This window comes from Heterodontus francisci, unplaced genomic scaffold, assembly GCF_036365525.1.
Source record: "Heterodontus francisci isolate sHetFra1 unplaced genomic scaffold, sHetFra1.hap1 HAP1_SCAFFOLD_113, whole genome shotgun sequence".
NCBI classification, from domain to species: Eukaryota; Metazoa; Chordata; class Chondrichthyes; order Heterodontiformes; family Heterodontidae; genus Heterodontus; species Heterodontus francisci.
This window is the reverse complement of record NW_027141007.1, coordinates 4,609,232-4,634,859: the sequence shown is the minus strand read 5'-3', so window position 1 is coordinate 4,634,859 and position 25,628 is coordinate 4,609,232. Positions and strand designations below refer to the sequence as shown.

Below are 25,628 nucleotides of genomic sequence, written 5' to 3'. Positions count from 1 at the left end.
TTCCTTTTTTTAACCATCTCAATAAAAGATGAGCAAAGGGTTTACATTTAATGTAGCATTGTTTTTCGGGAAAACTATAATGTTTGCCTTGTAGTTTCAACTTGATTTGTACTTTTTGGAGAGGGTACAGAAGAAGTTTACCAGGATGTTGCCTGGCCTGGAGGGCATTAGCATCTGAGGAGAGGTTGGAAAAACTCGGATTGATTTCACTGGAACGACCGAGGTGGAGGGGCGACATGATAGAGGTTTACAAAGTTATGAGCGGCATGGACAGAGTGGATTGGCAGAAGTTTTTTCGAAGGGCGGAAGTGTCAGTTAATCGGGGGCATCGGTTTAAGGTGCGAGGGGCAAAGTGTAGAGGGGATGTGCGAGGCATGTTTTTTACACAGAGGGTGGCGAGTGCCTAGAACTTGCTGCCAGGGGAGGTGGTGGAAGCAGATACGATAGCGACGTTTAAGAGACAACTTGACAAATGCATGAATAGGATGGGAATAGAGGGATATGGGCCCCGGAAGAGCAGAATGTTTTAGTTTAGACAGGCATCAAGATCGGCGCAGGCTTGGAGAACCGAATGGCCTGTTCCTGCGCTGTCCTGTTCTTTGTTCTTTTTCTTTGTATTGCTATAATATCAGCTCGTTAAAAACACATATTACTTTTTCTCCTGCATATATCAGTGGCAGTTGTATTCGAAGTTGTCAACTGTCTCTTTGGTTTAAATAAATTATCTAATAATTTCAAAAAGTACTGCACTCCGTTTCTCAGCTCCTCCCTGAACTTTGCCTGGGTCAACACATAAATGAACGTATTTGTGCAGCAACTGAGAACCTCAAGCATGAGTGCAACGGCCTCGACCTCAGTGGAACCAGAGTACAAAGTGGCCGTTGTACACAGAGAGATAAAATATGCAACCAGCGTTGCCCATAACAATACAAAACTGCCAGATATACTGAAGAGCAAAATGATGGAGTTTCTTCGGTTCTCCATCTCTGGATCCTTGCGATTCTCCCCATTGTTGCAGAGCCGGAGTTTCCTGCGAACTCTACTGGTTGTTACAATACGCCTGACTGTCAGAACATTAAGAAGTAAAACTATAATGAATGTAACAAGATTAAACAAGTCAAATACGGCCCATTCAGGATAAATTAAAACGATCAGTTCTGAGACACAACCCCGAGTTATATTGTCCATTATGTATTCAGCTTCATATGCAAAGTACCAAGGAATGCTTAGTGAACAGCTGAGTGCACTCGCTACCCCAATAATAGCAGCTGCCATTTTCGCGGTGCAATATTTTGTTTTTAGCTTCTGACAACAAATGTTCACAAAGCGATCGAAGGGAAACGCTACTGTGAACCAGACAGAGGCTGATGTGACAGCACATATTAGCATCGTATTAAGACAGCACACAGGGCTAATAGTCAAGAATGAAACCGGGAAATACATTTCAAATGTGTTCTTCAAAATGGCGTCAGTAAAAACAACCAGGAGATCGGCTGCTGCCATGGCCATCATGAAGCGATTGATACATTTGGAGAGACCGCACCTCCCTCGGGAATGGATCACAATCGCCATCACATTAACTGTCAGGGAGAGAGAGACTGATGAAGAAAATTAACCGGATTTTTTTTTCACTCAGAGTCTCAGTAAAGCCTTCAGAAAAAAAGATTGTTTGCGTCCAATTTCATTTGTTGCTGCTTTGATTAATGCAAATTAATCCCTTAATCTACGCAGTGCTATTGGAGGTGAACATGTTTTGAAACTTCAAGAAATGTAAATAACCAATATTTTATGGGATACTTAGAATGTACCTGGGATAAACTAAAATAAAAGTAAAATGCTGCTGATCCTGGAAATCTGAAATTATCGCAAAAAGTGTTGTAAATAGTCAACAAGTCTTGGAACATCTCTGGAGAGAGAAACAGTTAACATGTCGAGCTGGATATGACTCTTTTTCAGAAAGGAAGGAAAGTAAAGAAGTGATGTGGTTTATGTCCCATTGATTTACTCGTAAGCAAGGAATGTAGTAGAGAAAAAACTATCTCCAAGTTACAACTTCCACTAAAACACCCGCGTTTTGTGCACCAGGGAAGATGACGTTAAAAAAAAACAAAGAATTAACGATGAACGTTCAAGAAGAAGCGGCAAGGTTAAGGCGTCCTCTAAGGCCTAGAACAAAAGAAGCAGGCTCACAGTAACACCATCACTGGAACTCCCCCACCAAGGCACATCCCATCCTACCATGGAAATATATTGTATTTCCTTCACCGCGGCTCAGGCAAAATCCTAGAAACTCCGTCTTGAACAGCACGGAGGGTGTATCCAGACCACATAGATTGCAACAGTTCAAAAATTCCGCCCATCTCCCCCTTCTCAAGAGCAATTAGAGATCGGAAAGAAATGTTGCCCTAGCCAGATCCCATCAAAGAATGGAAAGACTGGTCATGGTGATTGGGCAGCGTGCAGTTGCAATGCGCACTGTGTAGAGTGAAATTGAAATAGGCACAATGCCAGGGCAAGGTGCCATCTGCACTAGACTGGGTGAAGGTGCAATTGGAAAATAGAACTTTCTTAAGTAGATTCCAAGGTGCTGGCAACCAGGTCGAGATAAACAAAAATGCATTTTGTAATGCGGCCGTTAGAAAAAATTCTACGTGTCGAGGGCAGTGGTTCAATAAAGATGGAACTTAATGTTAAAGGATTCCGTTGTATTCAACAGTACGATGCAACATAGTGTTCTTTGTTCATGGCATGTGGGTGTCGCTGACAAGGCGAGCGTTTATTTCCCATCCCTATTTTCCTTTGAGAACTTGTCGGTGAAAAATGTTTTGAACTGGTGATCGATATGATCCTAAACAGAGTGGCAGTGAGGGTTTATTAACAATATATATGGTGGTAGTTTAAGTTTCCCAACGACATAAAGGAACCCGCTAATATATAATAGCAAACCACTCCAGCTCCCAATGCAATGAATTGATAGTTAAAAGCAAGATTTACAACTGAAAGGTTGGATGTCATAATTGAACAGAGCAGAATAATTAGACAACAGTAGTACTAAAGGTGCTGAGTCAAATTACAGCTAATTCCGTGGTGGTTCAGCGGGTAGTGGTTTCGCCTCTACTTTAGATGGCTGTGGTTTAAATTTTCTCTCCAGGACTTGAGGATGATACGTCTCTGCAGTACTGAGGGAGTGCTGCATTACTGTATGTGCCGTCTTTCACACCTAGACAGTATACACATGACCCGTCCGCCCTGCCAGGTGAGCGTAAACGTTTCCATGGGTTATGTCAAAGACAAACATGAGACTAATCTACAGAATGTGAAGCAATACTTGCCTGTCAATCAACATGCCAAACACAGAAATTTGTGTCAAAGCACTAAAGAACAAAGAACAGTACAGCACAGGAACAGCCCATTCGGTTCTCCAAGCCTGCACTGATCTTGATGCCTGCCTAAACTAAAACCTTCTGCACTTCCAGGGACCATATCCCTCTATTCCCATTCTATTCATGTATTTGTCAAGATGCCTCTTAAACGTCTCGATGGTACCTGCTTCCACCACCTCCCCCCGCAGCACTCCAGGCACTCACCACCCTCTGTGTAAAGAACTTGCCTCGCACATCCCCTCTAAACTTTGTCTCTCTCACCTTAAACCTATGTCCCCTAGTAACTGTCTCTTCCACCTGGGAAAAAGCTTCTGACTATCCACTCTGTCCATCCCGTTCATAACTTTGTTAACCTCTTTCATGTCGCCCCTCCACCTCCATCGTTCCAGTGAAATCAATCCGAGTTTATCCAACCTCTCCTCATAGGTAATTCCCTCCAGACCAGGCAACGTCCTGGTAAACCTCTTCTGTACCCTCTCCAAAACCTCCACATCCATTTCAGATTGCTGTTTGTTGGAGGTTGCTTTGCACAAATTGGCTGCCGTGCTTGCTCGAGAACTTCATTGGCTGTAAAGCAGGTTGGTCGGTCCAGTAGTTGTGGAAAGCATTACATAAATGTTTGGCTGCTTTATTGCTTCGAAATATGAATAAAAAAATTATGGAAATACCTTTAACATATCCAACTTTGAGTTTTATCAAACCTCTCGGATATTCACACTGCATAATTCTCATTACAAATGACGCTGTTCAAGAAAGTAGGTTATGGGGCAGAGTGTCCATTGTTTGCAATACTAGAAAGCCAATACCAAACATTGTTAATTATTTGAAGGCTAATATTGGATAATACCTGAAGTGCAGTGTTATTTAACTCTATATGGATATTGATAAGTTACATAATTTACATCAGGCGCCTTTGATAGTGACGTTTGATCCAGAGCCCAGAGTGAAGCATATTCACAACAGAATAAACAAGGCAACACCGTAGGTGAATGCATTATGCATGAAGAAGCCAAATTAATGAAAACGGGAATATTGTGGTTGAGCTGATAGCCCACTTGAGAAACAATGTGGCAAATATAATATATTCAATGACTTTGTATAACCACGTACCAGGAAGACAAATAACTGCGAGAATTGGGTAGTAAATGGCGAGGAACTGAGGCAATATCGACTGTCCCATTTTTGTGCAAAGTGAAGATTCTTGTTGAAATGGATAATCCAGGACTAATGGGAAGTCCAATCTGAAAAGCAGAAATCATAGTTTGCTGGACATTTAGTTCAGCAAAAACAAGAGCAACGCCACAGGAGAATATAGAGTGAACAAATGCACCACACTAATTCAACTGAAAATGGTAGGGTTAAACTGACATTGCAGTTTAGCCTCATACAAAAGCACATAATACAGATGCTAGAAATCTGTTTTATATATATACATATACATCTATGGGGAGTGAAACAATATTAAGGTTTCAGGTCGGTGTCCTTTCATCAGAACTGTCCAGTAAAGTTGCATTTACTTCTTTCAATATAGTATATTGCACTTGTAGCTCACAATTTGGTCTGCTCTAATTTGGGAAAGCATGTTTGGCGACTGCTTTTACGGAACACCTCCATTCTGACCGCAAGTATGACCTCCAGCTTCTGCTGGCCTCACTAATTTAATTTTCCACCTTGCGCTCATGCTAACCTTACTCTCCTCGGGCTCCTGCAATATTATAAACTCGAGCAGCAGCACGTTGCCTTTCAAATGAGCACTTATCAGCGTTTCGGACTTAACATTGAATATAACATTTTTGGATCATAACTTTTCCCAATTTTGTTTCTTTTTCTTTGCATGTTCCAGATTTAACCTCGTTTCTCTCTTGTTTTTGCTTTAAGACTGAAGCTGTTGATTATTCTTCCATTCCCCTCTAATCCAGACACATTTTTATTTCTTAATTAGTCCTATTCCCGCGCCTTTTGGGCCAGCACAAGCACTCTATTGTCAGTTAATCTCTCCTCTCTTCTAGTCTATCACAGACTTTCACTTTTGTTCTTTTTACATCCTATCACATTTCAATCGCTTAAAACCTGTTTCGTTTCTAACTTTTGACAGTTTTGATAAAAGGGCATCGACCTGAAATGTTAACTCTGCTTCTCTCTCAGCAGCTATTTAACAAGCTGATTATTGTCAGTGTTTTCTCCTTTTAATACCGCACTTACTTAACTGTACAGCCAAGGAACTAAGAAGGGTTGCAACTTTGCCAGGCTCACAGGTGTGTAATGAACAGGGCATTGTGCGATTAGTCTCTCTTTAAAAACTGTCACTTACCTGGTACAACAACAGCTTCGAGATTAGGTTTGCAAAAGGCCGTTATTTACTGAAGTACTCCAAAGTCTACGTACTGTGAGAGGAGAGAATTCCTGTTGTGGCAGATAGGCGAGGACTGGTTAAAATATGAGGTGATACGTGCAAAGCACCTTTTATTTACACAGCAGAAAAAGCTTAATTGGCTACATTTAGGTCCCCTGACAACTTTTATCAGTTACAGTCGATTGAACAAACAGGTTGCATCAGCCACTTTAAACCCACGTTAATGCAATTTTGAAAATAAAAGTTTCAAAGTGATTCATGAAACATTAAATTATTATCTTCGGTCAAAATGATAGAAGACTTCGATGTTAGAAAGCAATGGGTAAATGTTACAGGACCTACGTTAGGTCGGGCAAGTACTGGATGGGTTTGCAAAAACCATTGATAACGTAGCACAGAAATAGAGTCCAGGAAAATCAATGTTAATTGGTCAAATGTGCATACATTGTGAAATTAGAAAGCGTGCCATGAGTGGAGAACACAGCTCAGAAACAATTCAAAGTTTTAGTCAAACAAAATCAAGCAGGATCAATGATGACTGGTATAATTAAAAACAGGCTTGACTATGATCCCACTCCCTGACAACTGTCTGAGGCTGAACAAGAATGTTCACGACCTCCATGCCATATTTGACATCAATATGTGTTTACAATCACATATTTTGCCCCGTCACTAAAGCTGCCTCTGACTACCTCCTGAACTCCACCCCTGCCTGATCTCATCTGCTGCTGAAACTCTCATTCCTGCCTCTGTTACCTCACGAGCTGACTATTCTAATGCACTCCTTCCTGGTCTCTCGTGTTCTACCCTCCATAAATGAGGTGATCCAAAACGCTGCTGCCCGTGTCCTAATTCGCATCAAATGCCATTCACCCATTACCCCTGTGCTCGATGACTTACAGTGACACCCTGTTTCACAATTACTCTATTATGCACTTCACATCCTTGTTTTCAAAATGTCTCCACGGCCTGGCCCCTTCTTGTCATTATAATTGCCTCTCGCCCTACAACCCTCCCAGATATATTGCACGCCTCTTATTCTGGAATTTTGAGCATCCACCATTTTAATTGTTTTATCATCGGCAGTTGTGACTTTGCTGCTTTGACCCGTAGCATTGGAGTTCCCTTCATGAGTCCGTGCATCGTTCTACCTCTCATGCCTCCTTTAAGACAATCGATAAGATCTATCTCTTTGACCAGGCTTTTGTTGATCTGCACTAATAACTTATTAGATGAGTCGCTGCCGCATTATGTTTTATAGTTCGTCTGTGAAGTGTCGTAGGACGTTTTATTATGTGAAATCCATGATATAAATGCACTTTGTTGCTGTTGCTGTGATATTGCCCATATTAAATAGAATGTGGATTCCATATTAAAATGTATCGTTTTAAAGAGGCAAGAATAATGTCGAAAGCATCCTAGGAATCAAATCCTAAATAACGCCAAGCAAGGCATAACAGCAATCAATTAAATCAGTACAATGTCCATATGCAAATTATCACATTAAAGTATAGGTCAGCGTACTCACTATGTAACTGTGCACTGCTCGGCCCAGTCTTAGGATTCAGGCATCTTTCCATCTTTGGTCATGGAGACACAAGTGAGATATTCAATTTCTGGAGGCGGTGCCGAGAACAAACACGAGGTAGATGCCAATGTCAAAGTGCAGGTTTATGAGGAAAGATCGGCTGCAATTCGACTTTTCCTTCTCGAAAAGGGGGGAATGGACTTTACATATGATAATTAATACTTTGGAAAGGTATAATGAAAAGAAAAGCAATTTACTCCAAATTGGGAGCGTTAGACAGGGAACAGAAAGCAAAATAATGATGTCAGGAAGTTTTGTTTTGCAGGAAGTGTGATGAACATATGAAATAGACTCCCAGATAGAATAGTGAAAGTGCAAGATTGTATTCATCCCCAGTTGTCTGGAGATTCTGTGTTTAGAAAATGAAGTTGATTATTGAACAGCACCTGGCCTGGCTGGCATGTACTCGATATGCCGAATGGTCTCCTTCTGTGATCTAATGGCTCTATGATTCCAGGAGAATGATATATAATTTCATCCCTTCAATTCAGTAAATAAGATCGAAATATTTCCCCTCACCGGTCATGAGTTTTCTATGTTTAGCACAAAGAGAGTTGATTCACCCGTCCTTTTACAATACAACATATTCTCTTCTTCTTTGACCACCTTATCTCGAGAGACAATGGGTAAGCGCCTGGAGGTGGTCAGTGGTGTGTGTAGCAGCACCTGGAGTGGCTATAAAGGCCAATTCTAGAGTGGCAGACTCTTCCACAGGTGCTGCAGAAAAATTTGTTTGTCGGGGCTGTTACACAGTTGGCTCTCCACTTGCACCTCTGTCTTTTTTCCTGCCAACTACTAAGTCTCATCTACTCGCCACACTTTAGCCCCGCCTTTATGGCTGCCCACCAGCTCTGGCGAACGCTGGCAACTGACTCCCACGACATGTGATCAATGTCACAGGATTTCATGTCGCGTTTGCAGACGTCTTTGAAGCGGAGACATGGACGACCGGTGGGTCTGATACCAGTGGCGAGCTCGCTGTGCAATGTGTCTTTGGGGATCCTGCCATCTTCCATGCGGCTCACATGGCCAAGCCATCTCAAGTGCCGCTGACTCAGTAGTGTGTATAAACTGGGGATGTTGGCCGCCTCGAGGACTTCTGTGGTGGAGATATAGTCCTGCCACTTGATGCCAAGTATTCTCCGGAGGCAGCGAAGATGGAATGAATTGAGACGTCGCTCCTGGCTGACATACGTTGTCCAGGCCTCGCTGCCATAGAGCAAGGTACTGAGGACACAGGCTTTATACACTCGGACTTTTGTGTTCCATGTCAGTGCGCCATTTTCCCACACTCTCTTGGCCAGCCTGGACATAGCAGTGGAAGCCTTTCCCATGCGCTTGTTGAGTTCATGTGGTTGTGCATTTCACATTCCCTGGATAAATTTTTTGTTTCTTATCTCCCGATCAGATTTGTTACTGATTAGCTTATATGTAAAGGGTGTGCTGGGACGAGGGAGCAGTACCTCAAGACATGCGCGATGCCAATATCATCACCCTCTATAAAAACAAAGGTGACTGCAACAGCTACCATGGAATCTCCCTGCTCAGCATAGTGGGGAAAGTCTTTGCTCGAGTCGCTCTGAACAGGCTCCAGAAGCTGGCCGAGCGCGTCTACCCTGAGGCACAGTGTGGCTTTCGTGCAGAGAGATCGACTGTTGACATGCTGTTCTCCCTTCGTCCGATACAGGAGAAATGCCATGAACAACAGCTGGGACGAAGGAGCAGAACCTCAGGAATACAACATAATGCAGAACTAAAATCAGACTCCCCAAGTTTCAAAATGTTTTCCTACACGTTGTGTATAGCGTTTGTATTCAGATGATTATACAGGCATGATTATAAATCATGATTTGCTCAGATCATTCTCATTAGTTCAGTGACAACTTGATACAGGCACAGGCAGATAATGGAAACAATCTAACTACTAGATTTAAGCAGCACGCGTTTAGATATTTATACCCATGATGGAAGGGGCCGCAGTGTCTACATATCTTTTCTTGTTTCTGTTCTCCTTGAATACCCGTGTTTCTTTATGTGACTGTGTTCTAACCGTCACCTCCAGTGTCGAAATATCTCCAAACAGCAAAGATACGAATGGTTCCCGATCTCAATACAGCGGATGTTAACAATAATCCTGAATCAACAGTCAGATAGAACCTACCCAATTTCCTGTTACCATGTAAGGTGCCAAAATATTTTATAAGGTTGTTCGTAGAACTGGCAGGTTGCACCTAGCGCGATTGGTCTCTTTACACCAGAAGGGAAGGATGCATTTGCGCACTAATAAAGGTTTACAAAATTATGAAGGGAAAAATATAACAGATATTTCCACTTTAAGAGTCCAAACATTTGTGGCCATGCATATAAGCTCATCAATAACAAATCTGATCGGGAGATTAGAAACAAAGAATTTATCCAGGGAATGTGAAATGCACAACCACATGTAAAGGGTGAGGCAAATAGCTTAAACACATGAAATGGAAAGTTAGATAAATACATGAGGTAGAAGAGCATAAAATAAGACACTGATCATAAATAAAACATAAAATGTTGGAAATGCTCAACAGCAGATCTGGGGAGAGAGACAAAGCAGTAACATTTCAGGTCGATTATCCTTCATCATACCTGGTTTATTTCCGAGAATCTCTCCTCAGCTGGAGCCTGACCAGCTGTGCATTTGCAGCATGTTCTGCTTCCATTTCAGATTTGCATTAGTTGCAGCAGTTTTCTTTTTATGATGGATTCTTCCATCACTTAGATTTGTGACTGTTCAGCGAGAAGCCGAGCTGTTCACCATCTAGGTGGTTGTCATCCCATGTGTGATGTGAGCCAAATGTTGGTTTGAAATCTGATTGCAAATATTCCATTTCAATTCAGTGTTGGAGGCTTTGCAGTTTGTAGGGACCAAACTCTGTTCTCCATAAATATCGAAATTCCTTGATGACAGAGACTTCTCCATTTGTATCTGTCCATGGCTGTACTTCATATGTAGTGGGAGCAACTTAGAGTTTCTGTGATTGTCTTACTGAATGTCTTTGTATCTAGGTTTGAACTGTTCTATGGTGCAGGTTCCCATGTTAATATGTGGGAATCATCCAAGAGAACCACATGGGTGACCCAGCGAGGGTGAGCTCCAATGACAATGCAGTCAATACCAGGTATGCAGCACCTGACAAGAAATCCAGTGTTAGAGATTTTGAGCTGTCATTTGATGCTGCAAACACCATAAAGAACAAAGAACAGTACAGCACAGCAACAGGCTGTTCGGCCCTCTAAGCCTGCGCCGATCTTGATGCCTGCCTACACTAACACCTTCAGCACTTCCAGGGCCCATATCCCTCTTTTCCCTGCCTATTCATGTATTTGTCAAAATGTCTCTTAAACGTCGCTATCGTATCTGCTTCCACCACCTCCCCTGGCAACAAGTTCCAGGCACTCACCACCCTCTGTGTAAAAAACTTGCCTCGCATATCCCCTCTAAACTTTGCCCCTCGCACCTTAAACATATGTCCCCTAGTAATTGACTCTTCCACACTGGGAAGAAGCTTCTGACTATCCACTCTGTCCATGCCGCTCATAACTTTGTAAACCTCTATCATGTCGCCCCTCCACCTCCGCCGTTCCAGCCAAAACAATCCGAATTTTCCAGCCTCTCCTCATAGCTAATGCCCTCCAGACCAGGCAACATCCTGGTAAACTTCCTCTGTACCCTCTCCAAAGCCTCCACGTATTACTGGTAGTGTGGCGACCAGAATTGCACGCAATATTCTAAGTGTGGCCTAACTAAGATTCTGTACATCTGCAACACGACTTGCCAATTTTTATACTCTATGCCGCTATGGATGAAGGCAAGCATGTCGTATGCCTTCTTGACTACATTATGCACCGGCGTTGCCACTTTCAGTGACCTGTGGATCTGTACGCCCAGATCTCTCTGCCTGTCAATACTCCTAAGGGTTCTGCCATTTACTGTATACCTCCCACCTGCATTAGACCTTCAAAAATGCATTACCTCACATTTGTCCGGATTAAACTCCATCTGCCATTTCTCCACCCAACTCTCCAACCGATCTATATCCTGCTGTATCCTCTGACAATCCTCATCATTATCCGCAATGCCACCAACCATTGTGTCGTCCACAAACCTACTAATCAGACCAGCTACATTTTCCTCCAAATCATTTATATATACTACAAACAGCAAAGGTCCCAGCACTGATCCCTGCGGAACACCACTAGTCACAGCCCTCCATTCAGGAAAACATCCATCCACTGATACGCTCTGTCTTCTGTGACCGAGCCAGTTCTGTATCCATCTTGCCAGCTCACCTCTGATCCCGTGTGACTTCACCTTTTGTACCAGTCTGCCATGCGGGACCTTGTCAAAGGCTTTTATAAAGTCCATATAGATAACATCCACTGCCCTTCCTTCATCAATCATCTTCGTCACTTCCTCAAAAAACTCAATCAGATTAGTAAGACACGACCTCCCCTTCGCACAACCATGCTGTCTCTCACTAATAAGTTCGTGTGTTTCCAAATGGGAGTCAATCCTGTCCCGAATAATCCTCTCTAATAGTTTCCCTACCACTGTCGTAAGGCTCGCAGGCCTATAATTTCCTGGATTATCCTTGCCACCCTTCTTAAACAAAGGCACAACATTGGCTATTCTCCAGTCCTCTGGGACCTCACCTGTAGCCAATGAGGATACAAAGACTTCTGGCAAGGCGCCAGCAATTTCTTCCCTTGCCTGCCTCACTATTCTAGTGTAGATCCCATCAGGCCCTGGGGAATTATCTACCTTAATGCTTTGCAAGACACCCAACACCTCCTCCCTTTTGATAATGAGATGACTGAGACTATCTGCACTCTCTTCCCTATGCTCATCATCCACCAAGTCCTTCTCTGAAAGATATTTCTGCCTGGCTCTCAATCTCTGACCTTTGATTTTAAAGCAAATAGAGAAGCTGATAAACTACAGGACAAAAAATAAACAGACCAACTGCTGTCGTGAATTATGTGTTTATGTCATTAACAGTCCTATCCCAGCTGCAGGGCAACTTGTGCAGATATGCGTGTTTTTGTCTAATGTGTTTTTGTAACGAGATTATCCGAGATAATTGGAATTAGAAAAATGTTATAGCATAAAGCAGTGGTTTCTTAGCAAGCTCGATTATTGGCCTCCTGCAAGTAGCTCAGCAATGTGGTACATTTTGCACGGTTCAGTATTTAACTTCTTTCAGGATGTCTTTCCAAGTTATTCACAACATGAAGGGGTGAATGGTCTTCTCCTGTGCTGTGGAAATTGGAGGATTTCAACTAAATTGAGCAATCTATGCATGTGCTTGATGTGGAGATGGCTCACCAATCATATTAGTAAATTAAAAGTTTCAGGTCATCAGCGAAATGTAGCAATTTTTTTTCCAGATGTAGGTTTCAGGGCTTTTGAGGTTTAAAGCCTTAGGTAAAACTCTAAGTTGCAATTTATAACTTTCTAAGAAGGGGGGTGCTCAGTTTTTCATAACCTAAAATGGTACAAATGAACACTATCTGTGAATCAAATAGAATTTATTAATCAGGATTTGTTGAATACTTAGCATAGAATCAGTGAAGACAGTATATACGTTTCGTACCGTTAAAGGCCCAGGATTCCTTGATTGCAACCAGCACAGACGATGCCTTTCTTTTTCTTTCTCTGAAATGACATTACATTAAACTGTGTCTCAGAAGAATTGCACCACAGAAGTCATGGGAAAATATGCCAGCAAAGACTTTACGTTTCCACCGATTATCCCCAATTCCAAGAGTTTTCAAATCCCTTAGTAGTAAATGGTCTGAATTACCCCTTTTCAATGGCTTAAGTTGAGGGTGATCTGATGTTACCCCACTCTTTAACTGGAGTCATGCTGGCTAAACAAATGTCTGATTGGAGATACAGCACTGAAACAGGCCCTTCGGCCCACCGAGTCTGTGCCGACCATCAACCATCCATTTATACTAATGCTACACAAATCCCATATTCCTACCAAACATCCCCACTTGCCCCTGTATTTCCTTACCACCTACCGATTCTAGTGACAATTTATAATGGCCAATTTACCTACCAATCTGCAAGTCTTTTGCCTTTTGGGAGGAAACCGGAGCACCCGGAGAATACCCACGCAGACACAGGGAGAACTTGCAAACTCCACGCAGGCAGTACCCAGAATCGAACCCGGGTCCCTGGAGCTATGAGGCTGCGGTGCTAACCACTGCGCCACTGTGTCGCCCTCACCGCTCCAGGGACCCGGGTTCGATTCTGGGTACTGCCACTGTGGAGTTTGCAAGTTCTCCCTGTGTCTGCGTGGGTTTTCTCCGGGTGCTCCGGTTTCCTCCCACAAGCCAAAAGACTTGCAGTTTGGTAGGTAAATTGGCCATTGTAAATTGTCACTAGTATATGTCCATCAATATTATTTAGGTGATAGGAGTTACATTTCATTCTGTGAACAAATGGCACATTCTTTTAGAAACAGAACAGTTGTACAAACAATGTTGCATCCTCATCAATAATGCTGACCATCGTAAACAATTTACCTCGATTTTCCCATGAATACTGAAACAATTGCGAACACACGTTTCTGGCAAAATATCAGGAGCAGTGTCTTTCAAAAATATAACTGTTTTGGTCTAAAGACATGGCTGTTTAATCAAAGCAGTTGGTAAACTAATACCTACTAACATCAGCATGCTATTCTTTAAAGTTAAAGCGTCATTCTCAGTTAAAAATGAGTGCAATATGTTTGTTCATTTCTTTAAAGCTGACAGAGTTCTTGAGTTGCACCTAGTGTATTAAAAATAAACAATTGTTTGAAGCCAGATTTTTAGGCACCTTCAAGGCAATTTAAGTTCGCAATACTAGTTCCTTTCATGCAGCTGCTTTAACTGTTAATTCTCTCACTGTCAGATATTCAGACACAACGGTTTAAAAGGTGGTTAAGATAAAATTCTAAAGTGTTACTTCAAGTTAACACAGTACCCTAAAAAAAAGTAGTATTGTCAAAATCTTACCCTCCCCACCTCAAGAAAAAAATGTACTAACATTGATTCCTGGTTTAATCCAAAGTTTATCTGACTCTATTTGCATAAGATTCTGATAATGGACCAGCGTCGTTGTAAGCACAAGAAAGACAATCAGTTGTAACTGTCCGATCCTTTGCTTCAAAACGAAGCATTGCTAGCCCATAACATAGGACCAGGTAAATATTTATCCTTCTCGCCCCAAACTGGGACGTTACCAACAAAAAACGGTGCTGCAAGTCAGTTTGATTGACCAAGTCCCTTAAGAACTTTGATTCTACTGGACGTTAGACTTTTTCATGACTAATATACCAATGTGGCAATTGATTTCCAGATAGAATCTATGTTTCACTGGATATACTTCTGCCATGACCCTAATTATACAGAGGTTGGTCGCGAACTAATGCATAGATAAAGACACAAGGCACATCGTTCTTACTCCTAAACATAATCGTCCTTCAATAATTGCTTGCAATCTGTCTCTGATCTGTTCTGCAACCCAATTCTTGTTCGCAATTCTACAGTTCTTCCCCTGCGTGTATCTGCCTTGTGAATATTCTGATGATTTTCGTAACCCTCTAATTACCCAACAAAAATCGATTTTATTCTGTTCTATTCCCTCTATCGAATTATCGTTCTTTTAGTTTTATCCTAGTTATGGTGAAATCAGTTTCTCCAGGAAGTATGTGTCAGTTCGTTGATGATCCATAAAAGTCTTCTTGTTATACTGGCCTGTGGCTGAACATGTTTTAAACCCATTCTAAAGGGCATTCCACTATGCATTTCCACATGTTAGTCACTTCACACGTTCTTGAATGAAACTTGTCCAACCACACCTGCACACTCACATTGGTATCTCAGCATCTTGCCATCCTTTTCAGACTTCAATCGAACTAATCGAAAGATTAACGTGTGTGTATATGGGTGGGAGATTCTACGACAGAGTCTTTGCTTACCTCCCACCTCATGGTCGAAATACCTTGGGTTCAGGCCAGGCTATCAACTTCAGTTATCTTAAAAAAGTATAGACAAGGACATACATATCACCAAGAGAAAAATGTAAAATTGCTGGTGTAATGTACACTTTCCTGATTTTCACTCAAACGTACATGATTCCAGATTACACCATTGATGTTTCAACAAAATTTGTGATTGTATGTTTTTCCTTAGCTCCATCTCCTACACTAAATCATGTTTTGCTCAAACAATTTACAAATGTCATAAGTTATTAAAATACCCCATTCATGAGTCATAGAGTTATAAAGCACAGAAACAGGCCCTTCGGCCCATCGTGTTCGTGCCTGCCATCAAGCACCTAACTATTCTAATCCCATTTTCCAGCACTTGGCCCGTAGCCTTGTATGCTATGACATTTCAAGTGCTCTTCTAAATACTTCTTAAATGTTGTGAGGGTTTCTGCCTCTTCAGGCAGTACATTCCAAATTCCAATCACCCTCTGGGTGTAAAGTCTTTTCCACGAATCCCCTCTAAACCTCCTGCCCCTTCCCTTCAATCTATGCTGCCTGATTATTGACCACTCTGCTAAGGGAAAGAGTTTCTTCCTATCTAATCAATCATTGCTCCTCATAATTCTGTATACTTCAGTTAGCCACCCCACCATCGCCTCCCCCCTCCCCACACCCCTCTGCCTTCTCTGCTCTAAGGAAAGAAACCCTAGCCTTTTCAGTCTATTTTCATAGCACAAATGTTCCAGCTCAGGCTATATGCTGGTGAATCTGCTCTGCACACTTTCCAGTGCAATCAAATCCTTGCTATAGTGTGGTGCCCACTGTACTCCAGTTGCGGCCTAACTAGCGTTTTATACAGCCCCATCATAACCTCCTGCTCTTATATTTTATGCCACAGCTAATGAAGGCAAGTATCCCACATGTCTTCCTAACAACCATATCTACCTGTGCTGCTGCCTTCAGTGATCCAGAGACAAGTGCACCAAGGTCCCTCTGACCCTTTTTACTTCCTAGGGTCCTACCATCTATTGTATATTCCCTTGCCTTGTTAGTCCTCCCAAAATGCATCAACTTACACTTCTCAGAATTAAATTCCATTTGCACTGCTCGGCAATCTTACCAGCCAATCTATATCGTCCTGTAGTCTAAGGCTTTCCTCCTCATTATTTAAAAAACCACCAATTTTCGTGTCATTTTTGAACTTACTGATCATACCTCCTATATTCACGTCTAAATCATTAAAGTACATTACAAACAGCAAGGGTCCCAGCACCGGTCCCTGCGGAACACCACAGTCACAGCCTCCCAGTGACAAAAGCAATCCTCGACCATCACACTCTGCCTCCTTCCACTAAGCCAATTTTGGATCCAATTGGCCAAATTGCCCTGGATCCCATGGGCTCTTACCTTCTTAACCAATCTCCCATGCTGGTCCTTCTCAAAAACCTGACTGAAGTACATGTAGACTACATAAATGCTTTACCCTCATCTGCACATCTAGTCACCGCCTCGAAAAATTCAATCAAGTTAGTTAGACCCGACCTCCTTCTGACAAATAAAGGCAAAATACTGCGGATGCTGGAAATCTGAAACAAAAACAAGAAATGCTGGAATCACTCAGCAGGTCTGGCAGCATCTGTGGAAAGAGAAGCAGAGTTAACGTTTCGGGTCAGTGACCCTTCTTCGGAACTGACAAATATTGGAAAAGTCACAGATTATAAGCAAGTGAGGTGGGGGTGGGGCAAGAGATAACAAAGGAGAAGGTGCAGATTGGACCAGGCCACATAGCTGACCAAAAGGTCACGGAGCAAAGGCAAACAATATGTTAATGGTGTGTTGAAAGACAAAGCATTAGTACAGATTAGGCGTGAATACAGTGAATATTGAACAGCAGCAAGTGCAAACCTGAAAAAAACAGTGGGTAAGCAAACTGAACAAACTAAGATGAAATGAAATAAATGCAAAATAAGATTGTAAAAAATGTAAAAAAGAATGTTGAAAAAAGGAAGAAAAAATTAAAAAATATGAAAGTAAAATGGGGGGCTGTCATGCTCTGAAATTATTGAACTCAATGTTCAGTCCGGCAGGCTGTAGTGTGCCTAATCGGTAGATGAGATGCTGTTCCTCGAGCTTGCGTTGATGTTCACTGGAACACTGCAGCAATCCCAGGACAGAGATGTGAGCATGAGAGCAGGGGGGAGTGTTGAAATGGCAAGCAACCGGAAGCTCAGGGTCCTGCTTGCGGTCTGAGCAGAGATGTTCCGCAAAGCGGTCACCCAGTCTGCGCTTGGTCTCCCCAGTGTAGAGTAGACCACACTGTGAGCAGCGAATACAGAATACTACATTGAAAGAAGTACAAGTAAATCGCTGCTTCACCTGAAAGGAGTGTTTGGGAACTGGGATAGTGAGGAGAGAGGAGGTAAATGGGCAGGTATTACATCTCCTGCGATTGCAGGGGAAGGTGCCCTGGGACGGGGACGAGGTGGTGGGGGTCATGGAGGAGTGGACCAGGGTGTCGCGGAGGGAATGATCCCTTCGGAATGCTGACAGGGGAAGGGAGGGGAAGATGCGACTGGTAGTGGCATCACGCTGGAGGTGGTGAAAATGGCGGAGGATGATCCTTTGGATATGGAGGCTGCTGGGATGAAAAGTGAGGACAAGGGGAACCCTGTCACGGTTCTGGGAGGGAGGGGAAGGGGTGAGGGTAGAGTTGCGCGGAATGGGTCGGACACGGTTGAGGGCCCTGTCAACCACAGTGGGGGGAAATCCTTGGTTGAGGAAAAAGGAGGTCATATCAGAAGCACCGTCATGGAAGGTAGCATCATCAGAGCAGATGCGTCGGAGACAGAGAAACTGGGAGAATGGAATGGAGTCCTTACAGGAGGTAGGGTGTGAAGAACTGTAGTCGAGGTAGCTGTGGGAGTCGGTAGGCTTATAATGGATATTGGTAGACAACCTATCCCCAGAGATGGAGACAGAGAAGTGGAGGAAGGGAAGGGAAGTGTCAGAGATGGACCATGTAAAGGTGAGAGAAGGGTGGAAATTGGAAGCAAAGTTGATAAAGTTTTCTAGTTCGGGGCGGGAGCAGGAAACGGCACCGATACAGTCATCAATGTACCGGAACAAGAGTTGGGGGAGGGAGCCTGAGTAGGACTGGAACAAAGAATGCTCGACATATCCCACAAAAAGACAGGCATAACTAGGACCCATGCGGGTACCCATAGCGACACCTTTTACTTGAAGGAAGTGCGTGGAGTTGAAGGAGAAGTTGTTCAATGTTGGAACAAGTTCAACCAGGCAGAGGAGGGTGGTGGTGGATGGGGACTGCTTGGGCCTCTGTTCCAGGAAGAAGCGGAGAGCCCTCAAACCATCCTGGTGGGGGATGGAGGTGTAGAGCGATTGGACGTCCATAATGAAGAGGAGGCGGTTGGGACCAGGAAACTGGAAATTGTCAAAATGACGTAGGGCGTCAGAAGAGTCACGGATGTAGGTGGGAAGAGACTGGACCAGCGGAGAAAAGATTGAGTCTAGATAGGAAGAAATAAGTTCAGTGGGTCAGGAGCAGGCTGACACAATGGGTCTGCCAGGACAGTCCCGTTTGTGGATTTTGGGAAGGAGGTAGAAGCGGGCTGTCCTGGGTTGTGGGACTATGAGGTTGGAAGCCGTAGAACGAAGATCTCCAGAGGAGATGAGGTCAGTGACTGTCCTTTGGACGGTGGCTTGATGTTCGGTGGTGGGGTCATGGTCCAGAGGGAGGTAGGAAGAGGTGTCTGAGAGTTGGCGTTGAGCTTCTGCAAGGTAGAGGTCGGTACGCCATACAACAACAGCACTACCCTTGTCTGCAGGTTTGATGACTATGTCGGGGTTAGACCTGAGAGAACGGAGTGCCTCAAGTTCAGAGGGGGACAGGTTAGAGTGAGTGAGGGGGGCAGAGAAATTGAGACGACCAATGTCGCGCCGACAGTTTTCAATGAAAAGATCAAGAGCGGGGAAGAGGCCAGGGGAAGGGGTCCAGGTAGAGGGAGAATGCTGGAGGCGGGTGAATGGGTCTGCTGGTCGGGGGGTGGACTCCTGGTCGAAGAAGTGAGCCCGGAGGTGGAGGCGACGGAAGAAGAGCTCAACGTCATGCCGAGCGCGAAATTCATTGAGGTGGGAGCGTAAGGGGATAAAACTGAGACCTTTGCTGAGTACAGAACGGTCAGCATCAGAGATGGGGAGGTCAGAGGGTATAGTGAATACACGGCAAGGGGACAGATCACAAGGGGTGGGGTCAGAGGGAAGTGAAGCGGAAGGAGGATCTGGAGGGGCATTAGTCCCCTTCAGCTGCTGGAGCTTGTACACCGGTGGTTTTTTTTTTCATGTCCCCTCTTCGCTCTCATAATTATTATTAGTAAGTACTCCCCTCCACTTTCTATACTCCTCAAGTGCCTCCGCTGTATTCAGCGCTCTCAGTCTGCAATCAGCCTCTTTTTTTCCTGATCCATTCTTCGACATTCCTTGACATCCAGGGCTACCTGGACTTGTTGGTCCTATACGTCACCTTAACGAAAACATGTTGGCTCCGAACTCTCACTCTTTCCTCTTTGAATGACTCCCACTGGTCTGATGTAGACTTTCCTACAAGTTAGCTGCTCCCAGTCCACATTGGCCAGATCCTGTTTTATCATATTGAAATCGGCCTTACCCCAGTGCAGTACCTGTATTTCTAGTCCATCTTTGTCCTTTTCTCTAAGTACCTTAAATCGTACAGAGTCATGGTCACTATCCCTGAAATGCTGCCCCACTGACACTTCTACCAGTTGTCCGGCTTCATTCCTTAGGATTTGTTCCAGTACTGCCCCTTCAATGGTAGCACTTGCTATGTGCCGGCTCAAAAAAGCTCTCCAAGATGCATTTTAAGATTTCTTTATACTTTAAACCTTTCGCCCTAAGAAAATCCCAGCTGATATTGGGGAATTTGAAATCCCCTACTATTATTACCCTATTATTTTACACCTCTCTGAGATTTGACTGCATATCTACTCCTCTATTTCTCCCTGACAGTTTGGAGATATGTAGTAGACTCTCAGCCATGTATTTACCCCATTTTTTATTTTCATATTCTACCCATATGGCCTCATTTGAGGAACCTTCCATGACATCATCCCTACTTACTGCAGTAATTGAATCCATGATCAACAGTGCAATGCCACCTCCTCATTTATTCCCTCCCCTGTCATGCCTAAAGATGCTGTAGCCTGGAATATTGAGCTGCCAGTCATGCCACTGCCTCAACCACGTCTCTGTGGCAGTAATAATATCATAGTCACATGTGCTAATCAATGCCCGCAATTTATCAGCCATGTTAGTGAGACTCCTTGCTTTAAAATAGATGCAATCCAGCCTTGCATTTTTCACCTGTGCCTTAACGAGTCTATATGTGCGCTGCTTTCCAGATGGACTCAGTTTTTCTTCTATATTTGACTGAGCCTCACCAACTACTGTAAATCCACTCTGTATCCCATCGCCCTGCTAAATTAGTTTAAACCTCCACAACCACCGCCCCCCCCCCCACCCCCTTCCAATAGCACTAGCAAACCTCCCAGCAAGAATTTGGTCTCGTTCAGATACAGGTGCAACTCGTCCAACTTGTACAGGTCCCTCTTTCGCCAGAAACAGACCCAGTGATCCAGGAAACTAAAGCCCTCGCTCCCTCACCATCTCTTCAGCCACGCATTCATCTGCTCTAGCACGTGGCACGGGAATAATCCAGATATTACAACCTTAGAGGTCCTGCTTTTTAATCTGCTATCTAGCTCCATAAATTCTCGTTGCAGGACCTCATCCCTCTATCTACTTATGCCGCCGGGTCCAAAGTGTACCACGACCTCTGACTGTTCACCTTCACCCATCAGAATCTCCTGCAACCGCTTCGAGACTTGCTTGACCCTGACACCACGGAAGTAACATACCATCCTGGAGTCGCGTTTGCGACTACAGAAACGCCTATCTGCGCTCCTTACGATTTAATCCCCCATCACTCTAGCCCTTCCACTCCTTTTCCTCTCCTCCTGTGCAGCTGAGACTTGGCTCTTGCTGCATTCCCCTGAGAAGCTATCACCCCCAACACTATCCAAAGCAGAATATATGTTAGATCGGGAGATGGACCCAGTGGACTCCTGCACTACCTGCCTTGTTCTTCGACTCTGCCTGGCGGTCATCCATTCCCTTTCTGCCTGACCAGTGTTTACCTGCGGTGAGACCGCCTCCCTATATGTGCTATCCACGATGCTCTCAGCATCGCAGATGCTCCACAGTGTCTCTAGCCGCCGCTCCAGACCCGACACGCGGATTTCGAGTAGCTGCAGCTGGAGACACCTCCTGCACATGTGTTCGGCCTGGCACAAAATTCAAAATGCTTGTATTTTTTTTCAAAAATCAACACTCCATTTGATTCCAGGCCTTCCCATGTTTTGTTTGTACATTCATTTGGTTCCTCTAAAAATCATTCATTTGTCTTTGTCGCAGCTGTTGTTGCACTTCTAAATCCCAGTGGTCATATACTTCAATATGTTCTCTCCTGTTTGCTTGACATAAGTTAGGTTAAAACAGAAACTGGATTTTCTTATAACTCAAATGACTTATTGCAAGTTGCTGCACAATAGTTTCCTATTTAAAGATAAATGCAGCTCAACTGATTTTTATTTCACCTTAGTAAATTCATATTGTAGATGGATGTTTAATTGTGAGTCCAATAAAAAGTTACTAATCATGCTATCATTCCCAGAATTATAAATTGACTAATTCCTTTCTTATTAAGTCCACTCATTAATTCTTATGAGGATTAAATAACATTGGCCATTTGTAAACACGTTACCAAGAACCTCCAATTCCCCATAGGACAAAATCTGAATCCTCCTTAAACAGATCATTGTTGTTGACCACTCTTCCTATTCTCTTGCTCATGAGTGGTGTGATCTGCACAAATTTTAAATTTTATTACCTTCGAAAACCTCATAACCCTAAATGACTCCTGATAATGAAAAATACCATCATCTGTTAATTCTTCATTGACGCTCCTCATAAAGAAGATTGTCACCCCACTTGCAGATCACGTCACTCGATGACATTCATTATCCTTTCATAGGAGTGCTGTTAATTCCTAAGTTATTATAAGGTAAGCACATGCAATTGAAACAACAGATTATGCACGTGTACTTATTATTTTCCTCAGATACCCATTTACTGTTGATAGGTAACCCACCGAATTATACTGATTCCTTTTTTTAATGTAAGTTACCCACATTCAAACAATAGCATCCTCAGTTGACAATATCTTCCATTTATTTATCTTGAAATAAAAAAGGTTTTCCCTCAATACTCAGAAACCACCAAGACGGTTGTTCCATTAACTTTTTGAAAATTATTGATTTTTCTATCCGTTTATACTCAGGTAGATTTCCTTTTGCGCACTTGGAATAGCAACTCATATTAATTAAGTTATTATTGATTTAAATGTCATAAACAATTATTTCCATGTTTCGTGGTTTCAGATGAATTTCTCAGAGACAGTAATGTCAACAGTTGTTGTGGAAGCTGACTGCACATAACTACAAAGCCTTTCTCCAGAAAGATAACAAACTGAAACTAATGTATGAATGAATTAAGGCCAATTCCTGGCTTTTTAAATAAGAAGGCCAAGACTTCAGTTCAAAATATTACCATACTGTGATAATTGTTGCAAAAGTCTCTGTGATTTATTGTCCACCTATTTAGAGAAACAACGAACACAGGACCCATTCGGCTGGGAGGCAGATGAGTTCATTCAGTCCAGATATTTGTGGTAATTTAGAAACAGTAATTCTCACAAAATCCAATACACACACATCCATCCAGCAAATGGTTAAGCTGCTAGCACAAACTACTAGTTTGTAAGTGGTGAAGCAAAAGTTCTCTGGATGTAATGACATCCCACCTCTATTTTTAAAAGCAAAGAACAAATAAACACATGTTCAAAACAATTCGAACCACTTTTTAACGAGGGAGAATCCTTAAGGGACAACATGCTTTTTTCCTTGAATAAAGATAGCTTTATATTGTTTTTTTTCTCTCCAAATTCCACGCCTTCAGATTCTTCTTTGCATCTCAAGTGCTCTTCCTTTTTACAGTCTGAGCTTAATTCACCCAGACTGTTTCAGTCTCAAACTATTTATATATACGTAGCTTTCTCAGATTTCCACATTCTAAATCATCAATTTTAAAGCCCTTTTACCTTAGTGCGAATTGTGTCAGGGATAAAATTCCTAACTATTGGTCATAATATACATGCAAGCAGTGATTGTGCCCAACAAACACGACTTAAAATTAAATGATTCAAATAATTTCTCCATATATTTTAAATTAAAGTTCCTTTTTAACCAAGTACACAATTCTCATTTAAAAAAAAACTTAATGTTTTGAAACTGCTTTTGTGACATCACAATTTCATATGCAAGGTCCCATCCAGGGCATACACCATGCTGAATTGTAACTTTATTGCCGTTCCTTCACTGTCGCTGGGTCAAAATCCTTGAAATCTCTCCTTAACAGCACTGAGGATGCACTGATACCACATGATTGCAGCGGTCCAAGAAGGCAGCTCATCATCCCATTGTGCAATTAGGGGTGGGTAATGAATGCTGGCCTAGCCAGCGAAGCCCATATCCCGTGAATGAATAAAACCATCCCGAAGAAGAACACATTTAAACGTAAAACACACAGACACATCATCCACACAAATACGTTATTTTACACAAATAGACCTGAAGCTTCCTATACTGTACTTCTGCATTCTGCATTCTCACTTCTTATCCATTTAAAACTAAGTAAACACAATAGATTAGTACATGCTTATAAAAGGCAGAAAACTAAGGCAATAAATTACGTCAATGGTCTTGATTCTTTTTTCTTCAAGTTATGTGTCAAGCAACTGTAATGAAAACTTAGAAAATAAGTACATTTTCAGAGGGAAACATTGTAACTTCAGACAAAAGTTTAAATCTCTCTCTTTCTCTCTCTCTCTCTCTCTCTGCCAGTGCTGCACAGTTGTTTTATTTCGCACTCCAATATCCATGTTAGCATAACTTACTCTTCTCACTCATCCGATTCAATACACAGTATCGAAACAAACTAAGCAACCAACTATTTTAAGACCATATGCAAAACACCAGAACTCATTGGGTTAATAAACCATTAGTGCACGGACAGAGACACTGTACAGTGACTTGCAGACACACAAAGAAACCAAACAGCCATAAGAATTACCCCTCAACAAAATAAACAAAGAACAACTTACTCACACACAAGCATGTAATATTTCCTTTTCACACAGCATTTTATACTCAGATGTGAACCTTGCAGCTTAACTTTCTCAACCCGTTATTTTTAACTTCAAAGTATATTTTATATCTCTCACCTTCTCTTTGTACACACAAAAAGGTACAGGTCCAGAACTGATCACTTTAAACACACTGAAATTAATTATGCTATATTCTGCTCTGAGTGAATGTCAAGACACCTTCGAACAAAACTCTCACCTCGGAATCTGAACGGGTAATACGTGCATTCAGTAATTTCTTGATGTTATCAATATTACACTCCCTGTACAGATTTCCTGCCCACGTCCATCAAATGTGGCCATATGGATTCAGCTAAGGAACACAAAAACGTGTAATCACACTGCTGGGAGTGTATTTTAGACCCCCAAACAGTCAGAGGGAGATAGCAGAGCAGAAATGTAGGCAGATTTCTAAGAAGTGAAAGAACCAGAAGGCACTAATAACAACGGATTTTACTGCTTGAGTTATGTGCCTATCATAACCTCTGCATCGCCAACTCGTTCTTTCATACTAAACCTTTTCACCAGGTCTCTTGGAGGCACCCAAGATCACGTCGTTGGCACCAGCTGGACCTCATAGTCACAAGGTGAGCCTCTTTAAACAGCGTTCAAATCACTCACTGATTCCACAGTGTGGACTGCGACACCGACAACTCCCTGGTGTGCAGCAAGGTTAGACTCAAACCAAAGAAGCTGCATCACTCCAAGCAGAAAGGCCACCCACGCATCAACACGAGCAGTATTTCTCACCAAAGCTGTTACAGGAGTTTCTAAGTTCACTTGAAAAAGCCCTTCAGAACACTCCTACAGTGGATGCAGACATCAAGTGGGCCCACATCAGAGATGCCATCTATTACTCAGCAATGACCACCTATGGCAAACGTGTGAAGCGGAATGCAGACTGGTTTCAATCTCACTTTGAAGA

The 25,628-nt window shown here is 42.8% G+C and overlaps 1 protein-coding gene across 1 annotated transcript; it reads right to left on the bottom strand.

Moving 5' to 3' along the window:
• Positions 1-636: 636 nt before the first annotated feature.
• LOC137361811 (cephalotocin receptor 1-like) lies at positions 637-1,572 on the bottom strand. The gene has a single exon (XM_068026423.1). It carries the CDS (start codon positions 1,570-1,572, stop codon positions 637-639), a length of 936 nt encoding a protein of 311 aa, XP_067882524.1.
• Between the last annotated feature and the right edge of the window lie 24,056 nt (positions 1,573-25,628).

Bases quoted from the DNA above. Each gene is read 5' to 3' on its own strand.
- LOC137361811 (XM_068026423.1), bottom strand. From the start codon at position 1,572: ATGGCGATTGTGATCCATTCCCGAGGGAGGTGCGGTCTCTCCAAATGT.